Source organism: Chenopodium quinoa, unplaced genomic scaffold (genome assembly GCF_001683475.1).
Source record: "Chenopodium quinoa cultivar QQ74 unplaced genomic scaffold, ASM168347v1, whole genome shotgun sequence".
NCBI lineage: Eukaryota > Viridiplantae > Streptophyta > Magnoliopsida > Caryophyllales > Amaranthaceae > Chenopodium > Chenopodium quinoa.
In genome coordinates, this window is record NW_018742204.1 from 18,984,946 (window position 1) to 19,009,281 (window position 24,336).

The 24,336-nt window shown below is 35.2% G+C and overlaps 4 protein-coding genes across 4 annotated transcripts; 3 read left to right on the top strand and 1 right to left on the bottom strand.

Moving 5' to 3' along the window:
- Positions 1 to 497: 497 nt before the first annotated feature.
- LOC110721269 (putative pentatricopeptide repeat-containing protein At1g13630) lies at positions 498 to 13,437 on the bottom strand. The gene is made up of 6 exons (XM_021900413.1): positions 12,786 to 13,437; positions 9,384 to 11,454; positions 7,237 to 7,555; positions 6,291 to 6,440; positions 5,445 to 5,499; positions 498 to 869 (listed from the first exon to the last, which is right to left on the bottom strand). The coding sequence occupies exons 1-2, from the start codon at positions 13,213 to 13,215 to the stop codon at positions 9,473 to 9,475; spliced, it is 2,412 nt and encodes an 803-aa protein (XP_021756105.1). The 5' UTR covers positions 13,216 to 13,437; the 3' UTR covers positions 498 to 869; positions 5,445 to 5,499; positions 6,291 to 6,440; positions 7,237 to 7,555; positions 9,384 to 9,472.
- LOC110721289 (UDP-glycosyltransferase 89A2-like) lies at positions 1,473 to 5,314 on the top strand. The gene has a single exon (XM_021900430.1). The coding sequence runs from the start codon at positions 2,068 to 2,070 to the stop codon at positions 3,463 to 3,465; it is 1,398 nt and encodes a 465-aa protein (XP_021756122.1). The 5' UTR covers positions 1,473 to 2,067; the 3' UTR covers positions 3,466 to 5,314.
- Positions 13,438 to 15,733: 2,296 nt separating the features above from the next.
- Positions 15,734 to 16,137, top strand: LOC110683113 (histone H3.3-like). The gene is made up of 2 exons (XM_021859484.1): positions 15,734 to 15,812; positions 15,896 to 16,137. The coding sequence occupies exons 1-2, from the start codon at positions 15,734 to 15,736 to the stop codon at positions 16,135 to 16,137; spliced, it is 321 nt and encodes a 106-aa protein (XP_021715176.1).
- Positions 16,138 to 20,023: 3,886 nt separating this feature from the next.
- Positions 20,024 to 22,738, top strand: LOC110721297 (DNA-3-methyladenine glycosylase-like). Its single transcript, XM_021900438.1, has 5 exons — positions 20,024 to 20,572; positions 21,365 to 21,422; positions 21,565 to 21,648; positions 21,765 to 21,906; positions 22,241 to 22,738. The coding sequence occupies exons 1-5, from the start codon at positions 20,170 to 20,172 to the stop codon at positions 22,517 to 22,519; spliced, it is 966 nt and encodes a 321-aa protein (XP_021756130.1). The 5' UTR covers positions 20,024 to 20,169; the 3' UTR covers positions 22,520 to 22,738.
- The last annotated feature ends 1,598 nt before the right edge of the window (positions 22,739 to 24,336 follow it).

A 24,336-nucleotide genomic window follows, 5' to 3' on the forward strand; every position in this document is an offset into this window, starting at 1 on the left:
GTCAATTTGTTGCTTACAGTTCATAGTGCCTCTTTTGGCCACTGCATGATAATTGCACCATTTTCAATCTTGATACCTTTTCGCACTTTTGGTATGCGTTCGCACACCAAGTTTTTATTCTTTATAGACTTTTTTTTTTTGGATGATTTAAAGACATTTAATAATATTCGTTATTTTTTTAGTGAACACGCTTTGACTTCTAACACTATTCACAAACTAAACTTTTACTAACTTTTATGATTTATAGGCTTATAGCTATAATAAAACATCGTCGTGGAATTTTGTTAGAATCATCTCACTATATATTTTAATAATATCAACATCATATAATTTTTCATCATTAATAATTAGAGATTAAAAAGAATGGAGGAAAGTATATTAAAACCCCACTCTCTCTCCTATGTAATCACATGAGAATTAATAATATCCCCAATACTTACTCCATTTCTTAGACTTTAAGCCAATAGGTGCAATTAGGGGAAAAACAGAAGAGTAAGTTCTATAAATCTTGAAATTCTGTATAGCCTGTACATCCTATATTCCTATGCACATAATAACAGCAAATAAGCTCGACTGTGATTGGATATTTTATCTATGGAAAATTAATCTGAAACTGTTAAAAGCCTCGACACAAATCAGAATTTAAGAGCTCACAATTGTCATGGACTCATGGGCTATTAGGCTCATAGCTTTTATCATAAGAGGTTGTAGAAAATCTCAGAGAGGAATCTACCTTGTAAACAAGCTGAATCACCTGAAGAAATGAAATCTTTGATTTGCGTTCAATGTTCTGTTGGCAGTACCCATAACTCTATAACAGCACCTTTCATGCTTGTATATCGTATGGAAGGAAGTCTTATGTCGGACCCCTGAGGAAGTAAACATTTCTTAAACATGTTAAGTCGGGAATTCTTACACATTCACTTATGTGATGTAATATTATAGATGCTTCAAAAGTATTATTAAATGCAATAGAACCTGCAATTCAATATAGCAATACTAAACATTGAAAGCCTGAGCGGATACTGGATTCTATTATGCGATCTTACTCCATTTGTACAATTGACATAAAGTTTACTCAACATGGTAGCGAGGCACATGGCTTCCCATGTGAACATAATGACTACATTTAAAAATATATACTACGTATCAAAATTCAATTGATTAATAAGCTTCGAGTTGTTAATTTAATACATGACCAAAAAAAACAATAGAATAAGCTTACTCCTCTTTACTAGGAATTTAAAAAAAAAAATTAAGAAAATATTATATAAAAAACACCGCATTGTCTTTTTATGATGTATGATTCAATTTAAAAAGACCAGAGACTTGGATCTACCAAATGAGCATTTTCCATACATCTACAGTAGGTTTACCTTACCATCTCTATTATATACATATAGTATCCAATTGAAGAGACATTTAAATAGGTATAATATATGCAGCACTAAGGGGTAAAGAGATAATTGTATTGTATTCAATTGGCTTGACAAATGTCAAGATTAGAGCGTTTTGTATGTATTTTTTGGGAGTCCAAATATGCCAAATGAACCCCAAATTAAGGCTCTACCACTAGGTTTGAAAGCAGAATAAATCACTTCGTATGGGTAGTAAACTCAGCAGCCAGCCACAACATTCTAAATGGTTTTGAGGAGTGCATCTCGCCATCTTGGACCAGGGTTCGATAATTAGAGGGTTGGCTACACAAGTGGAAATACTGAATCACAAAGCTGTAGGGGGGTTTGTTGTCACAAAGATGGAACTCATTGCAAGAGAGCATTACGGCTGGCTTTATGGTTTTAGCTTGGGCAATGGAGACTGATCAGTTTGCCAGCGCTAGGATTTTGGTAGAGTATACAAGCTTGCCAATACAGCTGTGTGAGGGAAAACATACAGCATACCATCTGTAAGTCACTGTAAAATACAAAATCAAGAAAGGGAGAGAGAGGGGAGGGGGAGCCCATCTATCATATCATCCCAAGGACGTAGAATCCAAAACCTTTCCCAATAAACCTGTAGTTAATTTCCTTCAACCTCTACTCATATAGTAATATACAACCAAAAAAAATGACCGACACTGTTACCGCCGCTTCCGCCACCCATATCTTAGTCTTTCCATACCCAGCTCAAGGCCACATGCCTGCCCTGCTAGACCTGACCCATCAATTAGCTCTCAGAGGACTTAAAATTACAGTCTTGATCACCCCAAAAAATCTCCCTGCCTTAACCCCACTACTCTCAACCTACCCAACTTCCATCGATCCCTTAGTCTTACCCTTTCCTCCTCACCCTAAACTTCCTCTAGGGGTAGAGAATATAAAGGACATCGGCAATTCTGGTAATGCGCCCGTCACTGCTGCACTTAGCAAGCTAAAAGGAGAGGTCATTCAGTGGTTCCGGTCCCACCCATCGCCCCCTCAGGCTATAATCTCTGATTTCTTCCTCGGGTGCACCCAAGATTGGGCAACACAGCTAAACATACCTAGAATTGCATTTTTTACATCCTCTGCATTTTTGACCTGTATACTTACCCATCTATGGCAGGACTTGGGAAAACAAAATATTTCAAATAATTTTGAATTTTCAGATCTACCCTCGTCGCCTTCTTTTACTCTGGACCAGTTACCATCTATATTTAGAAAGTTCAGGGAGGATGATCCCGATTGGGAGATTGTTAAGGCAGGCCTGCATGCAAATTCCAAGAGCTGGGGAAATGTTTTCAATTCTTTCTACGACTTAGAAGGGGAGTATATAAACCACATAAAAAAGGAACTGGGTCATGACCGTGTATACAGCGTTGGCCCGTTAAGCTTAATAGGCTTATCCAAGAGGGTTAACCCGGGTTTTAATACCAGATATGATGTACTCAACTGGCTTGATACATGCCCTAGTGATAGTGTGCTGTATGTATGTTTTGGAAGTCAAAAGCTGCTGACAGAACCTCAAATCAGAGCTCTGGCTTTAGGTTTAGAGCAAAGCAAGACCCGGTTCATATGGGTGGTCAAGTCTGCCTCAAGTCAAAAGGTCCCAGATGGGTTTGAGGAGCGGGTGTCTAATCGGGGTATGGTGCTAAGAGGTTGGGCACCACAAGTGGAGATACTGAACCATAAAGCAGTAGGTGGGTTCATGAGTCACTGTGGGTGGAACTCAGTACTAGAGAGTGTAATAGCAGGAGTGATGATCTTAGCTTGGCCAATGGAAGCCGACCAATTCCAAAATGCCAAGCAGTTAGTAGACTATGCAGGGTTGGCAATTCAGCTATGTCAAGGCGAACACATGGTGCCTAATTCGGATTCGTTGGGTCAAATCATATATGAGTCAATTGGTCAACAAATACCACAGAAGGCAGGGGCTAGGGCAATGAGGGAGAAGGCATTAGAAGCGGTGAGAACAGGTGGAAGTTCAGCAGTTGGCCTTGATGAGCTGGTGAGAGAATTGAACCAGCTTGGAGTACCAAAACCTTAAAAAAGAGGCTGCTACAGTAAGATAATTAAACAGTCATCAGTTATAAGCCTCTCAAAACTGAAGTACAAGCAGTCATAAGCCTTTATAATTTAGGGGCCGTTTGGTTCGCACACATTAAATGGAATGGAATCAACAAAGGAAAAGGAAGAGAAAGGAAAGCTAATCCTTCATTTTTGTATTGTTGTTTGTTTTACATAAACAAAGGGAATCACATTTGCAACCACCACTACTCTCCTCCTTCTACAACCACCACTACCCCTTAAATCTACCCTTCACCAACCACCACCACCACCACGTTAGCCACCGCCCTCCTCACGACCTTCCACCGTCTCCCCTATCGCCTGCCCTTGCCGCCACTGGTTCCCTCCCCTCTATCGCCATTAATGTCCTCTTCTCTCTCAATTTTTTTTAAAAAATTTATTTATTAGCTAGATCTAGTTGTTTGGTTGTTTATAGGGTGTTAAGGATTATTTTTAGATGTTTGTGGGTAACTTGGGGTGTTTATGGAGAAATATAGGGTTTTTTTTGGGTGGTTTTGTGGTGAATTTGGAGGTTTTGGAGATATGGGTGGTGGTTGTGTCGAATTGGGTGAGGTGGTTCACATGGATGGGTTTTCGGGTGGGTTTAGGTCGATTTGGTGCAATTGTTTTCGGGGAGGGTGGATTTAGGGTGGTTTCGGTGGGGTGGTTGTTAAGGAGGGTGGGTTTTTTCCGGTGGGTTTAGGGCGATTTGAGAGGCCTGCCGGTGAAGTTGGGTCGGTTGATGGTGGTGGTGTCAACGGTTGGGCAGTGGTTCTGGCGGCGGTTAAATAATGGTAATGGCAGCTAAGGCGGCGGCTATGGTTGTTGGGCGGTGCATCTGGTGGCGGTTAAACAATGGTGATGGCGGCTAGGGTTCTGGGCGGTGGTTCTGATTGTTGGGTAGTGTTTTCAATGTTGGTGAAAGGTAGTTACAAGGTGGTCATGGCAGTTGGGTGAAGAGGGATTTGGGGGAAAGAGTGATTCCCTAGGGGGGGTGGGGGAATCAAAGTAGAGGAAAATGGGGTAATAAGAGGGGTAAAGGGAATGATTGATTGTGTGTAACAAACATCATCAAAGGGATTTAAGGTAGTTGATTCCCTTTCCCTTTCTTGAATACCCCCAACTAAACGGCCCCTAATTATAATAAGGATCAAGGTAGTATTAAGAAGAATAAAAAAAAAAGCCTTTGAGGCTGTTGCAGAGTTGATGTAAGCACACAGGATTATCTTTGTGAAACTTTATTTTTATGATTTTTCACGTGTGTGATGATGAGGTTTTCAGGCATGCTAAAAATTATTGTTTTATTAATGACATGCAGATAACTGACGTTTGACAACCCTATTGACCTGGTATAAAAGCAGCTAAGATGAATACTGTTGTAACGAAGAGTAACTTTAAGAATTTATTCCACAATTAATCTTCAAATGAGAGTTTCATTTTTGTTTAGACCAGTATGTACACTAATACTTGCGGATTGTTGCAAGATATATAATATATTGAATGTAATGCTTCATACTCCCTTTTTTGGTCATTGCATAATAATAGCAGCTTTTCCAATTTTGGAACGTTTTCACACTTTTGGACTTTTGTATGCTGTCACACATCAACACTTATTGTTTATAGTCATTTATTTTTGGCAGTTTTATCAACATTTAATCTATTGAAACCCCACTTTCTCTCCCCTTTGTAATCACATGGAAATTTTTAATATCCCCCACAATTTACTCCACTTCTCACCAACAAAGGTGCAGTTAGGAAAAAAAACAGAAGTGTATCCATAATCTTCAAATTTTATATAGCGTGTGAATCCTATGAACCTATACACGTAATGATAGCCAATAAGCTCGACTAAAATTGGACGTTTTTATCTATGGAAAGTTAATCTGAAATTATTAGAAGCCTAGACAAAAATCAGAAATAGACATTAAAAAAATAAAGATCCTATAACAGTATATTTACCTATCTCTTGACTTCAGTTCTTGTGGCACAGCTTGTTCCGCTGAGAAGTTACTACCTGAAATTTACACAATCATGCATCAAAAACAAGTTTCTTCATTAACTTGGATTCCCATTCATTCGTATATGATTTCATAAAAAAGAGGCACCTTTAGTACAATTTCTAATATCACTCAAAGCCAAACTACCTGACAGTCTGACACCCCACCCGGACCTTACAGGCTCACAGATTAGCTATATTTTTCATTTTAGGATGAAAAACCAACTTATGAACCAATTGAAGAGACACTAACCAATTGATTTTTTTGTTAAGATATAAGGAAATATCCTATCGGGATGATCACTAAAAGTCAATTACTAAACAAGTCCATCTTACCTTTCTCCTCCCATAATAAATTTTTCTTGGGGTTGAGAATACATACAACAATAGAGAGCTTACTATGATTATATTAGTTTGAATTTGATTAGTCATTCCCTTAAGCAATTTAATCATATGAAACTTCACTTACCAGACACACCATCTAACAAATTGAAGTAAACAAGCTACGTGATGCAATTGAAACATACATATTCAAGCTCCATAGAGCATAGCTACACTACTATTGAAGTTCATATATAGGCTCCTCAAAGCAGTAGGAAAATTTAGCATATTTATTGTGACGCCAATTTGAATATCAGGGTCGCGTTAACATTTTTCAAGGTTTGCCTAGGCCACTATGGACATGCTTTGAATGAAAGTTAAGGGGAAGTCAAATAAGAGAACATATCAGTCATACATGCTAGAGCCAACTCATTTATCAAGAGCCAAGACATGGACAACAACGCTCGTCTTAGAAAGAGCACACTAACCTGCAGATCAACTCTTTCTGAAAATTTGGATCAGAGCACAGTTCATTGAGCTTGATTGCAGAAGTAACATGAGGCTCGTAATTACAGGTGGCCTTCTGTATTGTTCCGCAAATGAAACATCCAACTCAAAAGAAGTACAATATTTTACTCCTGAGGAAACCCATTAAGTTATTCAGAACTTGAATTTGCATATTTGACATGGGATAAGATCAAATTTTGAATAAAAATATTTTACATTGTTACCACAATTGGGACACTCTGTTCATTCAGGAAAGAAACAAAGAATGTAATAAGATACAAAGCCTGCCAGGCCAGGCAATTTCTCTTAGGATAGATGGGTGTGAGAAGAAAGCAGATAAAATTAAGTGTAAACTAATGTGAGTAAAAAAAATCTAGAACACTCCACATTTGGTTTGTGTAGAACACCATTCATGTCCAACCAAACATCACGCCAGAACCCAGATTAATAATCTCTATTTATATTCTTACTCCGTTCCCCTAATATTGCAACAAGGGAGGTAGGCATGGATTTTAAGATGGGGAGAGAGATAGAGAGAAATAAAGACATAGACCCATGTAATGAAAAGAGAGATAGAAAGAAAGCATGCGCAAAAAAGAAAATGTTGCAATATTTATGAAACATCCTAAAATGGTAGTATAAATACCAGGACCCCTTAATGTAATCTTATGCATGAACCCTGACAACGCCGAAGCAAATAACAGGACTGGTGCAATCATTCTACATTTAGAAGTCACCGTAGAATCTTTATATAGTAGCTCATGCAATTGTTCACTGGTTAGATATCAGATTCCATCAATTACCGATTATTAGGATCCTAAAATGATGGCTTTGCAACATGACTAACAAAGTCAAACAGTTAGTGACTGACGGTGACAAAGTACATGACAATCCAATATCTAAGTATGATTAGAATTACTTCATTACCTAATTTTAGAAGATAGCCAAGGTACATCTTGAAAACCCAAGAATTCCAGCGCAATGGCCTCATACTGAACATCCATAGTTGTTGTAACTATAGCCAATATCAGCTTGCTAACCATAAAAACACATTCCACAATTTCTACATATGCAGTTACCACTGTACAGGTCCAGCTATTGATAGTAGTCTCTCTCTGCAGGACATTGTCCAAGTAAAACCAGAAGTATAGTTTCAACAACAGCTACTTTAATGATTTTCTCTTGTCATGGCAGCCATATACATATTCATATCTTCAACACATCAGTCTTGCAAGCATAAGTTCTCCTGCATGATGACCAGACAAACAATTAGATCGGCTCCTATATTTCACAAGCTCACAAGATTAGGCTTGATGATACATATGCTGAAAAGTAGCATACATAATTTATATATGAATCAAGGCCATTTCTATAAGATATCAACGCACTCAAAGCACTTAAGATGATGTTGATGGGGTTAGACACTTAGACTGTTAAATACAGTGCCACTTATTGCTATCCTCAGGATATACAGAATGTTTGCTTGATCCCCACCCCACATTGGCAACAAATCCTAGCCTGTATGATAACATCCGTTTTGTAGACAATACACAAAACTAATATGCTATATCCTGATTGACCAGGAATATGATATGCGTTCGTTGTCCAGGAATTTCAGGCTTCATCCACCAAATGCATGATACACAAAGGCTAGGACAAGGCTGTGTAACAGTTAAAATTTCATAGTGGGTTGATATTAACATTGGTTGTATCTGTTTGACATATATCAAAACTTCTAATTTCAGAAAGACGTCCAAGATAATCCTCTGCCTTCATGAAATCTGCCAATTATGCTCTTCAAAGTGCCTTAATAATAATCAAGAATTATAATCTAATTTTACCCAACTAGATAAGATACAAATCCAGAATTCTCAAGGCACTTATCATTCAGAGTCCCCATTAGCATTTGACTGGGTCAAATTCTATATAGTTATGGAAGATTGCATTACAGATTCTTTAGGGAGTAATAATATTTTAAATCAGACCCATGGTGCGAACTTATAGAGTAATGCTCTAGTGAGCATCTTTTTACATCAGTAGCTTGGCCCCTTAAGGAGCTAACTGCCACATCTGCAATTGAACCAAGCAATTCTTTGTTTTATCAAAACTTTTAATTGCTAACGGAAGTGAAACTTAGTATTACAATGTGTGTAGTAATTAAATGCTAGAAAATATAGATTCCAAACAAGAACAAGCTGTTTTCGAACTCTGACACCCACGGATTCTCCTTGCAACCCAAAATAAAAATGCCTAACCAGTAATTTCACTAAAGATTCAGCTTAATAAAACTGAATAAATAAATAAACATATCAAGACAGTTAAGAAAATCAACGTTAAGAAAAGGTAAGATTTCCTCCATATACTTAACTAGGGAAAAGAAGGGGAAAAATATTAAGAAAAGCCATGATATTTTTTATGACTTAAGTTTTCTATAGCAGCAGAATTGAGCAAATCAAGCGATAAAATTTTTTTTTAATGATTGTTACTTTGTAATTTCGCAAGGTGCGTCTCATGACAATGTCAATGTCATGGTACAGCTTCTCCACATCCCCGAAAAAGTATAGAAGTGCATAACATAAAAAGAACTTTCAAGATACAAGTGTTGGTACAAGCTAAAAATAAAAAACAGTGATGAGATATATTGACAAGAATTATTCTTAGAAAAAACGAATAATTAAAAGGTTAAATAACACCTTACAAAGAAAGCATGAAAAAAAATCTAGAAACACTAAGTATATTAATGCTCTTAGTTTATAGAGCACTTAAACTATTCGCTTTCCATTGCCACTGAGGCAAACAGAATTTTATTTTATTTTTCCTCTAAATTATAAATAGAGCATATATGTAGTTTGCAAATCAGCATTCGAACCAATGAATAAATGAAAGGTTACATAGCATATAAGTTTCCACATCAAATGCAAAAGCCAACTTGTAAAAGATATCACATAGCCATCTATACTTGAGAGAGAAAATATTTTTAAAGATCATGCCAGTGGTTGCATTAAGCAAAGTGTAAGCTATATGTACCAAAATTAGAAATAAAAACAGGAACAAAAAATGCAAGTTCTGCATACCTGACATGCAAACTCATTGCAACACCATCTCAAGTTCTCAACATTCTGAGATAAAGGAGCAAAAAAAACTTTGCTTCTCATAGATCATATTATAGAAAGGTCTCATCCAACACACCATAGAGAATCTTATCAGGTGAAAGTCCCTCATATAACATAATGCAGAGAAAAAGCTTTGCTTCAGTTAAGAACCCCCTTTTGCACAACCTATTTATAATAGCACTATAATCTTTGATGGAGACTTGATAACCATGTTGCAGCATGCAATGAAAAATTACTATTGCGGCAGATGTATCTCCCTTAACACAATGCGCTTTTATCAACGTCATGTAAGCAACCTTTGACAAACTAATCTGCTGATGTTGAAGAAAACACATTAAATTGTCTGCAGCCTTTAAACCACCATATAAGCAGAGGCCATTCAAGAGAATATTATAAGTGACAGAACTAGGCTGAAGATTCTCCCTTATCATCTCATCATGTAGCCATAAAGCTGTACTCAAGTCCTTAGCTTTGCAAAGACATTGGATAATGGTATTATAAGTTACTTGATCTGGTTTTAGACCCTTGTTGTACATAGTTTCTAGTACTTGAAAAGATTCCTGCCACCTCCTTTGGTTGCAGAGACCTTTAATCAGAACAGTGTATGTGACATGATTTGGGTTTACATTTTCTGCCATCATCTCCCGAAGCAGCTCAAGCATGGCACTTATATCTTCATTTTTACAGTAACCATCCATTAGAGTGGTGTAGGTTGTAGAATTTGGTACAAGTCCATGTACTTTAATTGCCTCAAACCATGTTCTGGCCTCCACTAGTCTTCCACTTCTACAAAAACCATGAATCAAAGAATTAAATGTGATTATTGTTGGATCAATACCCTTTTCCAACAGTTGTGTATATAACTGTACAGCATCTCCAATATTACCAAATTTCACAAATCCATCAATCATTATATTATACAAAACAACATTGAAAGATAAATCACATCTTGTTAGGGTCTCAAAGTACACTATTGCCTCTGGCATCAACCCCTTCTCACATAGGTTCGAGAGAATTGTTCCATGGGAGACAAAATTTGGAAAGATTCTTCTCGATTGCATCTCACCGCAGAGTTGTATAGCTCTATCTACTTCCCCTATCTTGCAAAGGCCTTGTATAAGAATAGAGTAAACAACTAGATCGGGTTTTAGCCCTAGGCCTTCCATCTCCTCAAGCAATTTAATTGCCTTGTCAAATTGCGCCGTCTTACATAGACCATCAAGCACAATACTATAGGGGATAATGCTTGGTGGAATACCCTGAGCAACCATCTTATGTAGCAGTCTACGTGCTTCATCCAAGTTGCCACCCTGGCAATATCCACATACCAATACTTTATATGTAAAATTATCTGGCTTCAAACCCTTGACCATCATATTCCGAATGATCTGCTCAGCCTCACTTACCAAGCCAAGTCGATGAAACCCTTTGAGAACAGTATTATAAGTTACAATATCAGGATCAACACCGTTCTTCTCCATATTATCTATAAACATCAAAGCTTCTTCTATAGATCCTTCCATACATAATCCGTCAATAAGGATATTGTAGCTGTATGTATCAGGGAGAATCCCATACTTTAGCATCATGCAAAAGAATGACTTTGCAATATGAACAAGGCCCATTCTGCAAAAACCTGACATAAGGGCATTGAATGAAACAATGCACGGTCCACTATCCTTTCGTTCAGTCTCCAGCCAAAATTTTACTGCTTCGTGAAGCAGTGATTGCCTGCAAAGGCCATCTATAAAAATGGGATTCGTATATCTGCTTTGTATATCTCTGGATTTTATTTCATCATATACATTCCATATTATATCAGTGTATTTCATGTTTTGCAACAAGCTATTATAGGTGTATATTGATGGTAGCAAATCCATAATCTTCATCTTTGCTAAAACAACAAGGGAGTCATGGACCATATCACATCTTGAATAACAAAAGGCCACCATGTCCCAGACAAGACAAGTCAAATTCCAGTCACTAAAGCTGTTATCAAGAAGATCACAGAGAAAAGGCGCAGAACCTGACCCTAATCACACCAGAAATAACCCATAAACAGTATAGTAAGATTCATAATCCACTTCTCTAAGCAGAAAATAACAACAATAAACACTATAAGCTGATAAGCGTCTACATCAGTAAATAGTAACCAAATATCGATGTTACTAATGGAAGATTGGAAGGTCTGGAAAATTTAATGCAAGCAATCTTATCTCTAAGAATTCAACCAACGGAGTTCAGTAGAATGACTGCTTCCTAAGGAATGTAATAGGGAATTGATGATTATATTATTAGTAATTCAAAATTGCAACCCAGCGGTAACCCTTTTCGATCATAGGAATACCGTGATTGCTTTTTCCAGTAGGGTGATAGATGCCACCAGCAAAATGTAGTGATAGTTGGCTTAAATGGTAAAATAAAACATTGTTAGTGGATAGATTATTACAACTTTAAAAACAGAAGTTTCTTAAAGGTTCATGTTCAATCGATTTCTGAAGAATGACTGTTTGAGGAAGGAGTCCATGAATACTTTTTCGAACGTTAAAGAAGATATTCAATGCAAGAAATTTAGATAACATATATACAGGAAGTCTATCTAATCCTTACGCAAGAAGATATATCACATGGCTACAAGGAGGGTGTCAAAGAGGTCAGTTCTATGAGTACTGTGACATATTTTGAGCGTCATTTCCATGGTGGTGTATCTTATAATCCTACTTATGTCATAGCTCCTATATTCAGAGCAACCTAAGACAAATGAACAACCGTTCTTCGCTTGTAGATTTTCATTAAGAGTTCAGAATATTTAACTTAAATAGATGGTCATTCAAAAATCTCCCAACAGTGACAAAATTAACTGTAATGCTCATGCAAGTTGCAACTCCACACCGGTTGTTGAAAGTGATCATGATCGGCTTTAAATTCAGTTTGGTGAGAACCAAATGCAAAAAGGTTATTTAATCTAAAGCTAAAAAACAAGTAATAACTCGCGCTTTGTAATTTACCTTTTTCCTGGCAGTAGCTCAAGGCTTACAGAAGATTGATTCTACTTTTAGATACACAGATAGGAGCAAACTACGATTCGGATTTATTTAAAGCTGATTAATGTGAGCTATATATAGACAAGTATAGAATTGCAAAGCAAATGCTTAAATTCTCGAGAATTCGTGATACCGACACAAAAACAGGAAACTGTCAATGTTCCAACATGAAATTCAATCCCAATAAGAAAATAAGCTATTCAATTGCTAAAAGCTGTAAAATCATCAATCATAAATCATATTACTTCTCCAACATAAATTCATTGATCAAACAAAATAAAGCTCCAAAACAATTACTCATTGGATTAAAACAACTGACCTTCATCTTCTATAATCTTCTTAACAAGATCCTGCAAATGCCAAATTTGCCGCATTTCAGCAAGAATATGAGCCACAATAAACATACATTTGATCGAATGGCGAAACCCATAATCAATCTTCAAAAGGGAATAAAACCCAATAGCCGAATCCGGGTTTTCGATCCTCAATCTATCAATAATCTGATCAACAGTATCAGAATCCAACTTAGAACCTAAAACGCCATGAAAATAACCACCAGACACAAATTGATGGAGGCCGAAACGTCGTAAATTGTAGAGGATTTCAGAGACTGTGTTATTGGGGGTTTGGGTTAGGGTTTTGGGGGGAAGTTCGTCGGAAATTATGGCGGCGGAAGTGGAAAAAGGTTTAACGAGGCGGCGAGGAAGAAGGCGGCGGAGGCTGCTACATTGATGGAGACGATAAAGCATGGAAATTGATGAGCTTGAAGGTTATCAATGGCGGAAAGAAGGAGGAGAAATGGTGGCGGAGGAGAGAGAAAGAGGAAGAGAGAGAAGGAAGAGGGCATTTGGGGTTTAGGGTTTAAGGAAGCCGTTGAATTCCCGGCAATTTCAAAGGTACTGGAGTTACGTGGGAAAAATGGTGACACACTGACACCAACTTATGGATCGGACCATGTTTGTTGTCACTCATTTTGCTGTGACCGGTGAGGGTCATCCGGTGAGGTGGTATGCGGCCTAGTGTCGTGCCTGCGTGACATGGGTTGACAACTCGGCTTATATGAGACGAGCGCAGATCGCCCAAGCGGTGCTTGAATCCTGAGGTTCGATCCTGGCCAATCTTCCTCATATGCGTAACGAAAAAATAAGTAGAGGAAACAATACGCAATGACACTAACCTACATCACGAAGTAAGACACATTGCATAAGGAGGTTGCCTCATAATCAACGTCGACTATAACCCCTAGACTTCCAAGCTTACGATGTGGGTTCGATTCCCACTACTGCTCCAGGACATCGGGGAAACTGTCAGCATGTGACATTATGGATTTACGGTCTAATCAACTTTGATTTGGATGACTCTAAGCATGGGTCAAGCCTAGACATTGTATACAAAAACTTTTATTGAATTTAGGATAACTTTTGTTGAATGTAGGATAACTATTGTTGAATTTAGGGTAACTTTTATATATGGGTAAGAATAATGCATCCGATTTTTAAATGTTTGTCCATTGTATAAGGGCATGTCAAATATAGGTTCACATGTATATTTCACTAAATGTGTCTTACTTAGGGGTGGGACTTCGGTTTGGCGGTTCGGTTTGACCTAGGTGCAAGTCGGTTTCGGTTTGGAGCGGTTCGGGTTGAAACGGTTTGATTTAGCTGACGGGTCGGTTCAATTCGGTTTGGGTTAGTCACGGGTCGGTTCGGTTTCGGTTTATTTCTTTACGGTTTAAATTCGGTTTGGGTCATAAGCGGGTCGGTTTATAAACAATTCGGTTCATGCCGGTTCAGTTTGAAACGGGTCGGTTTAGGGGGTGGGTTTACCCGGGTTGATGTCGATTCGGTTTACAAACGGTTTGGATCATGCCGGTTCGGTTTGAAACGGGTCGGTTTAGGGGCAAGTTTACCCGGGTCAATGTTGGTTCGGTTTATAAACGGTACGGATCATGCTGGTTCGGTTTGAAATGGGCCGGTTTAGGGGAGGGTTTACACAGTCCAATGTCGGTTCGGTTAATGAACGGTTCGGATCATGCCGGTTCGGTTTATAAGCGGTTTGGGTCATGAATTCATGATTGTTTTAAAGATCGCGTCATGACCATGATTTAATGAGTTGATACTTAGAATACGATAAATCGATAATTAAGGAAGTACAAGTACTCAATCAGATCGACCAACAAGTGTTTTAAACTTTTAAGTTTTAATAATCAGATATGTTTATCGATTATACGTACATACCAATGATTCAATGAGGCAATGATAGTATGATAATGATACCAACCGTACATTTGTACGATATGATATACATAATAATTAAATAATTAATACATAATTACATATACATTAACAATATCGTATTGAATCAATTTCCATTTCCAAACATTGCATTTGTTATAGATTATAAGTTACACGAGATTAAATGGATTCGTTATTTAGTTTGTTACTTTATTTAGATTACTAACTCAAACAACTTGATAAGTTAAATGGACGAAATCACGAAATCACTAAAGTGGTGATGAAATCATTATTCAATATTAATGTACAAATAGTCAAATATACAACGGTTAGATTGAATACCCATGAGAAACAATGGTTAGACTTAGATTTCATTACTTTATTAGTTATTAGTATTATTACTTATTATTTTATTAAGTTATTAGTTTATTACATATACAGTCACAGACTCACAGATATGTATACGTATAGAGATGTCAGATATTGATATACATTAAGTCATTTTCTATGTCGTATTGAATTAATTTCAATTTTGAAACATTTGCATTTCTTACAATTTATAATTTACAAGTTCTAAAGCACACGCAATGCGTGCACGATTTTCAAGGTGTTACAATTTATAACTTACAAACCCATTATGAGCTATTACTCTTATCAGCCGTTTTACTTGCACAATTACACTTCTCTCTCTAAAATTTCACCTCCCCTCCTTCCAATTCTACTTCCCGCCAAACCAAATCCTTTGAATTTCCTTTTAAACCACTTTACCGCCAATAACTATCCCCCAAATCCGTAATCCGTGTGCCCAACTCCAAATCTAACTAAAACCGTCGATTATACCCCCAAATCAACGCTCCACATCCTTTCCCTCAAAACCTCGATTTTCAAAACCACCTCCCTATAAATAACCGCTCTCTTTCTCCCTCCCAAATCACTCACATTCTCACTCCACCCTTCATCTTATCATCTATCATTTTCTGCAACCCCAAACTTTCTCTCTCTAAAACCTTCACTTTCTCTCTTAACATCAACAATGGCACGAACCAAGCAAACCACAAGAAAATCCACCGGTGGAAAGGCCCCAAGGAAGCAACTCGCCACCAAGGCAGCCCGTAAGTCAGCCCCAGCCACCGGTGGAGTGAAGAAGCCTCACCGTTTCAGACCTGGAACCATTGCGCTTTGTGAGATCACGGAGTGAAGAGCACTGAGCTTCTCATCAGGAAGCTTCCATTCCAAAGGCTTGTCAGAGAAATTGCTCAGGATTTCAAGACTGATCTTCGTTTCCAGAGCTTTGTTGTTGCCGCTCTTCAGGAGGCTGCTGAGGCGTACTTGGTTGGTCTGTTTGAGGATACTAACCTTAGTGCGATTCACGCTAAGAGGGTTACTATTATGCTTAAGGGTATTCAGCTTGCCCGAAGGACTGGTGAGAGGGATTAATTGGGGGTTTTGATTGAATTTGAATTTCTAGGGTTAGTGTTTTGTGATAATGGTAATAGTAGTTTGATGATGTTTCAGTTGATAAATCTGAAATCTAATCTGGGTAGTAGTGATAGTAGTTTCATTATGTATTGGTATATGTATTGTGAATTTTAATCAATGAAAATGGTGACTTTTTTTAATTGCTTGTTGATATTACTCTAATTTTAATGCTATTTATCTGCTGGATTTGTGGTAGTGTTATGAAATAATTGTGGCTAAAGAATGGTTTAATTCGTATATTATGGAATAATGTTTTAATTGTTTGTTTTCTTCCTGTATTTGGGATTGATTGAAATTGGGCTTATTTGAGGTTTGGTTAAAACTTGGTCATGATAATATTGGATTTTATTGTGAATTGGTCTAATTTCTTCTTAGGCAAATGGGTCTTTCGAATTTTCAAATTATTAAGTTGTTAACAATCGAATGATATTGTAACTTGGTCAAATTTTAAATTGAATGGTGTGGTATAAATGTGAATTGTGATTGACTGATTGGAAATTGTAACTCCATAGTATTGATAGTCTAGGAGATTTGTAATTGTACTTTTGAGAATTTGATTCAACCCGAAACATGAGCATTGAAGAGAGATTAAAGTACAATGATTCTGAGGAAGAGAAAGATGATAATGTGCTAGACGCCTAGACTACATATGTTCAGTTACCATATCAAATTCTACACTAAGCTCAGATGTAACCAGACGATTACAAGAGCTAATTGATATAAACCGTTGTATAAACCTAAGTTGTTTAATTAGATCTACATTTAGTAATGTTTATTGCATTTATTTTAAAATTTATATTTATTGTTACCTTTGTTAAATTAAAGTATATATATAAATATATAATAATACTAGTATGTTACATTTGATATTAATTAAAATAAATAAGTAATCTAAAACGATATTAATAATGCCGTTGGACTAGATCTAGGTGATATAAACCTTTGTATAAACCTAAGCCGTTTGATTAGATCTACATTTATTAACATTAATTGTATTTACTATTTAACCATTCAGGTTGTAAATAATTCAATTTGAATTAAGCAATTTGTAATCGGATCAGTTTAAACAGGTTGCGATTCGAAAACAGTTCGATTTTAACGGTTTAACGGGTTATGGCAGTTCAGTTTAGACGGTTAGCGGATTATAACGGTTCGGTTTATACAGTTTTTCCTGCGGTTTAAACGGTTTCGGTTCATAAACGGGTCGGTTTAAACGGTTAGCGGGTTACAAATGGTTCGGTTTAAACGGTTTTTTTTACGGTTTAAACGGTTTCGGTTTATAAACGGTTCGGGTCATTAACGGGTTTATAAACCATTCGGTTCGGTTTCGTTTCGGTTCGGATTTGAGCAGTTTGGTTTGTTATCGGTTTACGGTCCGTAACGGGTTGACATTGAGCGGTTCGATTCGGTTTCGGTTTGATATTGAACGGTTCAGTTCGGTTTTCAATTTAAATTTATCGGTTTATAAATGAATCGGTCCGTGATGGTTCGATTCGGTAACGGGCGGTTTCACGGTTAGGTTTGAAAAGTCCCACCCCTAGTCTTACTTTATAAATACATGACATTTCGTGGTATACTGTTGTGTTATACATTATTGTTGGAGTAACTTTCAAGCAAAATTATAGTACATGACAGTACAAAATTAATCATACGTTCTGTGGAGTAATAATTAGAGACTTTTGAAAATTATAAGCAAGTCCCTAGAGCAACTCTAATGTTGTAATTAGGGAGTAGCTTGATCATTGGAGCTAAAAATTACTCCATAGAACGTATCATTAATTTTGTACTGTCATGAAATATAATTTTGCTTGAAAGTTACTCCCTAAGTACAAATCTCAACAAGGGAGTAATAATTAGAGATTTTTGAAAATTATAAGCAAGTCCCTAATTACAAACATTAAAGTTACTTTAATTTAGTCTTAGACAAGTGTAACATATATTTTAAAACAGTAAACATATCATTTTCTTAACCTCAAAAGTACAGTATAAAAATGTGACAACTAATTTCAAAGGTATGCCGCACTAATCCATGATCTAAATCCCAAACTTCAAGCTTCATGAAAAGAACAAGTTTGTGACAATCACAAAACTTAAGCTAATTAAGTTGGTCGAAGATGAAAAAGCAGTAAAACCTAAAAAATATGAGGAAATTAGAATGTTTAAAAGATGGAATATCTTTGTCTTATTCAGGCAAAAGGTTTGCCTCAAATCTCCAAGATAAGAGTAATACCCAAGTTTTAAGCGGACCCCATTAACAAAATCTCTAATTCTAACAGTTTAACTTACCATGAAGCAAACATCGGACCTGAAAATTGGGAACAGTTAATAACGTTATTACTTTGTTAATCATTATTATGCGATTATTAATCTTAATCAAAAGAATTAATGTTCGTTCCCATATAGTTGTACGTTGGTAAAGTGACTAATTAAGTCTTGTCAAGACTTTGGTTATGTCGGCAAAGCATATATATATTCTCGTTAAATAATTATTAGTTAACTTAATCCTTACATTCTAGGAAGTATTTTTTTCTTCAAATGTAGGCCAAATTTTAAAAGCATACTACCACTTGACTCTTTTTCCTTGATCTTTGCAAAATAGGTTTCAATTATGTTATTATGTTATCATGTTAATGATTTTTTTTATTGGATCGATTTGTTAATTGTAGACTTTATAGGCTTGCAATGGACATGATCAATTTCTCCAGGTATTGTCTATGATATTATATAAATCTCACTATATATATCGCATTTTGTGTGCGGTTGGTCATGACACTGTATGTGGCCACTTGTAAAAGAAGAAAGTAAATAGCCCCAATAACACTGTCAAAGTAACCCATGATATATGGTCCGTTGGCAATTCAGTATGGTCAACCACATATAAGAATTTGCGATCCCCTAAAATATTGTTCAAGACGGTTCACTTTTTTTTAATAAAGAAGATTTAATGAAGAAACACCAAAACAATACATATCTATGGATCTCATTGCGAAAGCATTTGAAAAATTTTCTTCCAAGTGTCAAACTAGTTTCCGGCCAACCGGCCGAAACTCATTTGTCCCCTATTTTCTCATCTAAATGCTCAAAGTTGAACTTGTAGAAACAAATAGACAATCTAGGGTTCTTGCTATTGTGTATGTGAATCCAAAATTTTAAAGCCACCACAAGCTATAATACTAAAACAAACTACTCCGCATTAATTAAGTTGAAAAGGAGCTACTAACTAATACTCCTAGTTACTAAATCAACCATTATTGGAATCTATATTTGGATGTTTCACAAGAACGATCATAAAAGAATATCTGAAAATATAATAATATGTCATTATCATTCTAATAAAACGATAACAACTATGTTCCAACCACCTTATTTTGATTTATTGACCCTTTTCATACCATATGCTTAAATAAAATTATTTAAAAAGCAAGATTAGTAACAATAAACTAAATACTTATGTAAGAAAATTTCATGCGTTCTACATTCATTATGATAGTAGCTAGCTAGATGTCAAAACTTTGATATAGCAATATAAGTGCATATATGATCTAAGCATCAACCTTTAATCATTTTATTTAATTATAATTTATTTCCTAATTAGGTAGGGTGGACCAAATTAATTAAAAGTAAAATATATATTATATAGTATCATGATTAGCATCTAATCTATATAAAATAAATATTTATTAATTAAGCGCTAATACATCCCACTAGTTAGATTATTTGCTTGTGAACCAAGATGAAAAAATTAGTAATTTAAGGCTATGTAATGAAACTCACACTTCACCAACCAAATTTGTAGCCAAATTTTCTTATAAAGACCCCCTTCATTACAAAAGCAAATATTTTCATACATCACAAGCTCACAACCAATCTAAATTATATAACTATATATTTATTTATTTTCTATAATGTCTATATTTCTTTGTTAATTAATAAGTTTTAAATATTTTGTAATAATACTATTGAGCCAAAATAAAAATAAAGTAACAAAAAATGTCACGAGGAAATAATGTAAGGAAAAATGTTCTAGAGAAGAGTAGCAAAATAGGGTGGTTTAAGGCAAAAGAAAATCCAAACCAAAATAATAACAATAGTTTCTTCAAAAACTTCAAGAAGGTGTATCCACTTGGGATCCATAGGAGCAACTCTTCATTATCAGTGTCGTCGATCTCATTATCGTTGTCTCAAACGTCGACGGATTCTTCCCTTACGGATTACTCGTGTCCTTTGGATCAAAAGATCTTGTTATCACTCGAATCACTACGAAAGGTTTCGACCACCTCTCCTGAAAAGAAAGAGGTTCAAGTGGCTAAGGTTGAACAATTGCCTAGTCCTAAGAAGCCTTGTGATGACAATGGTGAGGTCAAGAGGTGCCATTGGATAACCAAGAATAGTGGTAAGCTTATATCTTATTTCAACTTGTGATAAATAAAATATATAGTGGTAGTTAGAATATAATTTTTGTGCTTTTCTTGCTAAAAATTGGCTATTGGAACTTGTTTTACAGTAATGCATGCTTTCACTTTTCATACATATACATGATTAATATTATCTTAGACCTCCAAATCTCTAATTGCATTAAGTTTAAGCATTGTATTGTTTTTGACGAGTTTGTTGATGATTAACTACTTGTCTACTTCTTTAATCATTAATTAAGAATTATACTATGTATATGATGATGAAAAAACACCTAGCTCAGATTTACTTAATTATATGTTATTACCAAATTCAGATATATTGTGACCATGATTCAAGTGACTGAATCAAGTTCAAGCCTCTAGGTTTCTGTACGTATAGTAGTAGTATTTGTGTGTACGAGGCGTTGTATTCTTCACCTTATATATTCTTATTAATTATTACTTATTTTATTAGGATCAAATCAAACCATACCAAAAAAATTTAAGACTAGATCAAACAAAATTATAATGATAATAATTTAGACTAGATCAGATCAAACCACACCGAACTAACCCTAGCTTAGATAGATCTTTAGAGTAAAACACTTTGAATAAGGTGAAGATCGAGACCTAGCTTAATGTTAATTTTGTTCCTAATTATAATTACCCTAGTCTATCACATCATAAAGAGAACATTTGTTCTCCAAACACATATATACCTTGATTATCTTATGTATAGAGAAATAATTAAAGCAATGTTCTCTTTTTCTTGTTTATTGGGGATCGAACAGACAACGCATATGTAACCTTCCATGACGAACAATGGGGAGTACCCGTATACGATGACAAGTACGTACCAACTATACATATGAATACATACATACATTTCATTTTATAGTATGTACATATATTAGCTAGGAAAAATGTATATCATTTGATCGATTTTAAAATATATTTGAGAAATTATATTACTTATATTTTTGTTCATCAGTCAATTGTTTGAGCTGCTTTCCGTGTCTGGTATGTTGATGGATCACAATTGGACTGACATTCTGAAGAAAAGAGGCCAACTGAGGTAAAAACTCCTTTTCATACATTTTTTTTTTTTGTTACATATCAATTTTATTTACTTAGAAAAATTAGACTGACCAATATACTAGTGTTGTGTTAATTATGACATATATACTATAGAGAATCATTTGGAGGATTTGATATCAACTTCGTTGCTAACATGGAGGAGAGCGAGATCATAGAGATATCGTCGAACAAGGAGCTGGGATTACCTGAGTGTAGAGCAAGGTGCATTGTGGAGAATGCCAAAGGAATAATCAAGGCAAGTTCTTCAAAAGAAACCACAAGAAATGAGTTAAAAATCGTGAAATACTGGATTTACCGTTTTAATTTATGCATTACCTTATTGCTTAATTAAATAATAAGAATATATGTATATACTCCTTCTGTCTCGAAATAATAATTATATAAAAGTTACATTATCTTCAAACAAGTGGTATATTTGAATTTGTAAATTAACAGAAATTGTGTTTATTATTATTAAGACTATAGGTCACGTGGTACAGGAATATATGATTTATGTTTAAGACAACAATTATTCAAATGCAAATTTCTAATTAATTTCATGCAATATATGTGATTAAATATTTATGCAGGTAATGAAGGAGTATGGATCATTTTGCAGTTATATATGGGGATATTTCAACTATAGGCCTATTATCAACAAGTATAGATATCCAAGGAATGTACCATTAAGGACTCCAAAAGCTGAGGTCATAAGCAAGGATCTCGTACGTCGAGGGTTCCGGCTAGTCGGACCGGTGATCACTCAGTCGTTCATCCAAGCAGCTGGGATGACCATTGATCATTTGATTGATTGTTTTCGGTATAATGAGTGTGTTAGCCTTGCTGAAAATCCTTGGAGACATGTTTAAGTTATATCTGTATATGTAATTAATTTTTTAAAGAGAGGGATTTTTATTTAACTATGTAAGTTTTATTGTAATTTTATATACATGCACAAATTTTTCGAGAGCAAAGAGATTAAGGTATTTCTGTTACATGGAAAAATGGGAGGACTAGATGTGTGTTTTTGTAAACCTCCAAATACTAATTCAATTTTCTTTTTATTATATTAACATTTAATATGTTTCTCTAATTGGTACTAATATGAATGTATTCATTTGTTACAAGTTTTTTTTTTTTTTTTTTTTTTTTTTTTTTTTTTTTAAGTGTTGAGATGGCCATATAAAGAATAGTGATATGATATATAGTAGAAATTTTTTATTTTGATCCAATACATTATGTTTTAAATATCACCTTCATAAGATTAACCAACTAAGCTAGTTGGCATTCACTACGTGTGAAATATAAGTTAAAGTTTGGTTCTATCAAGAAAAATCTTAATAATCAAATAAGAAAACAATTCAACAAATTGTCCCTTAGTCCCTAAATTAAATTAAGTTCAGTAAATCTAATAATGACTAGCTATCTGAATTCAAGGTTGGCACTTTTTTTTTTTTTTTTGAACAAACACTTAACTTTTTTCTTTGTTGTTCCTAATTGAAACGTTAATAGATTCATATTCAAATAATCCAATATATATTTTTTTGAAAAATATCTAAAGACGAAAAACATACTAATGTGATATTCGATTTGATTATTTAATTCTGATGTGTGAATATCAATTTTTTATAGTGCAAATATGAAGATATACATGTGTTAATGTTTATTTCTATATCTATTTTCTTAGTGTACAATAGACCTGGTTATTGGATAGGGTAACTCAATGATTAAAGAGTCAGGGCCAAGCTTAAAGGATTCTTAATGAACATAGCTCATATTAGGTAGGAGTCAGACCAAATAATAGATAAAGAAAAAAGATAAAATAAAAATTATTACATAGATATTTTCGTATTCATATTAAAAATAGCTTTGTCTAATATTTATTTTAATTAATAGTTTATTGGTTCGCCCATTATCGACCCATTGAGCTTAAAGTGTGGATGCAGCATAGGACTCACCATATCTAACGCTTAATATTCTACTTAATATTCTACTTAAATGGTATCATCGTCCCATGTAGGATGCTCCTAATGGTATCATCGTCCCATGTAGGATGCTCCTAATAAATATGATCCTACAATTTTCGACTTTCTACAAACTTCTTTCTGTTTTAGGCCATTTTATGTCAACCGTTGCCATGTTTGTGCATAAATAATACTAATAAGAAGGCAACAGTTGCAGTCCTAGCAGCAAGTCGCGAATAATTTAGCAAACTTCTAAGACCAACTAATATTATTATTGGATTTGCATTGGACGACTCCTAACAACTATTACTACTAGTCTACTAACAAAATCCATAAATTATATCACAAATATATTGTCAACATTAATCAATTAAGTTTAGTCTAGTAGCTGCATGCAAACAACTTTTCTTTTTTAAGAGTGGAAAACTAATGTATAATATTCTTAAAAGATATCTATAAAACAAATTATATTGTAGTGGATCAATTCCAATAAGACTAACGTAAGATTCTTCTCTCACGCGTTGTTCCGCTGTGCCAATCATTGGTAGGTTCTAGTTGTCAATCATTGTTAAATCTTAGGCATATATATGCATATTGTCGTATGTTAGTGTAACAAGATATAAACAAAATATCTCTATATACTCTAGGCCAATTAAAGCTCGGCACCGGTTAGACAGTCCACATGTCAACGTGCCTCATGCTCAACTCCGGCTTTGGACATA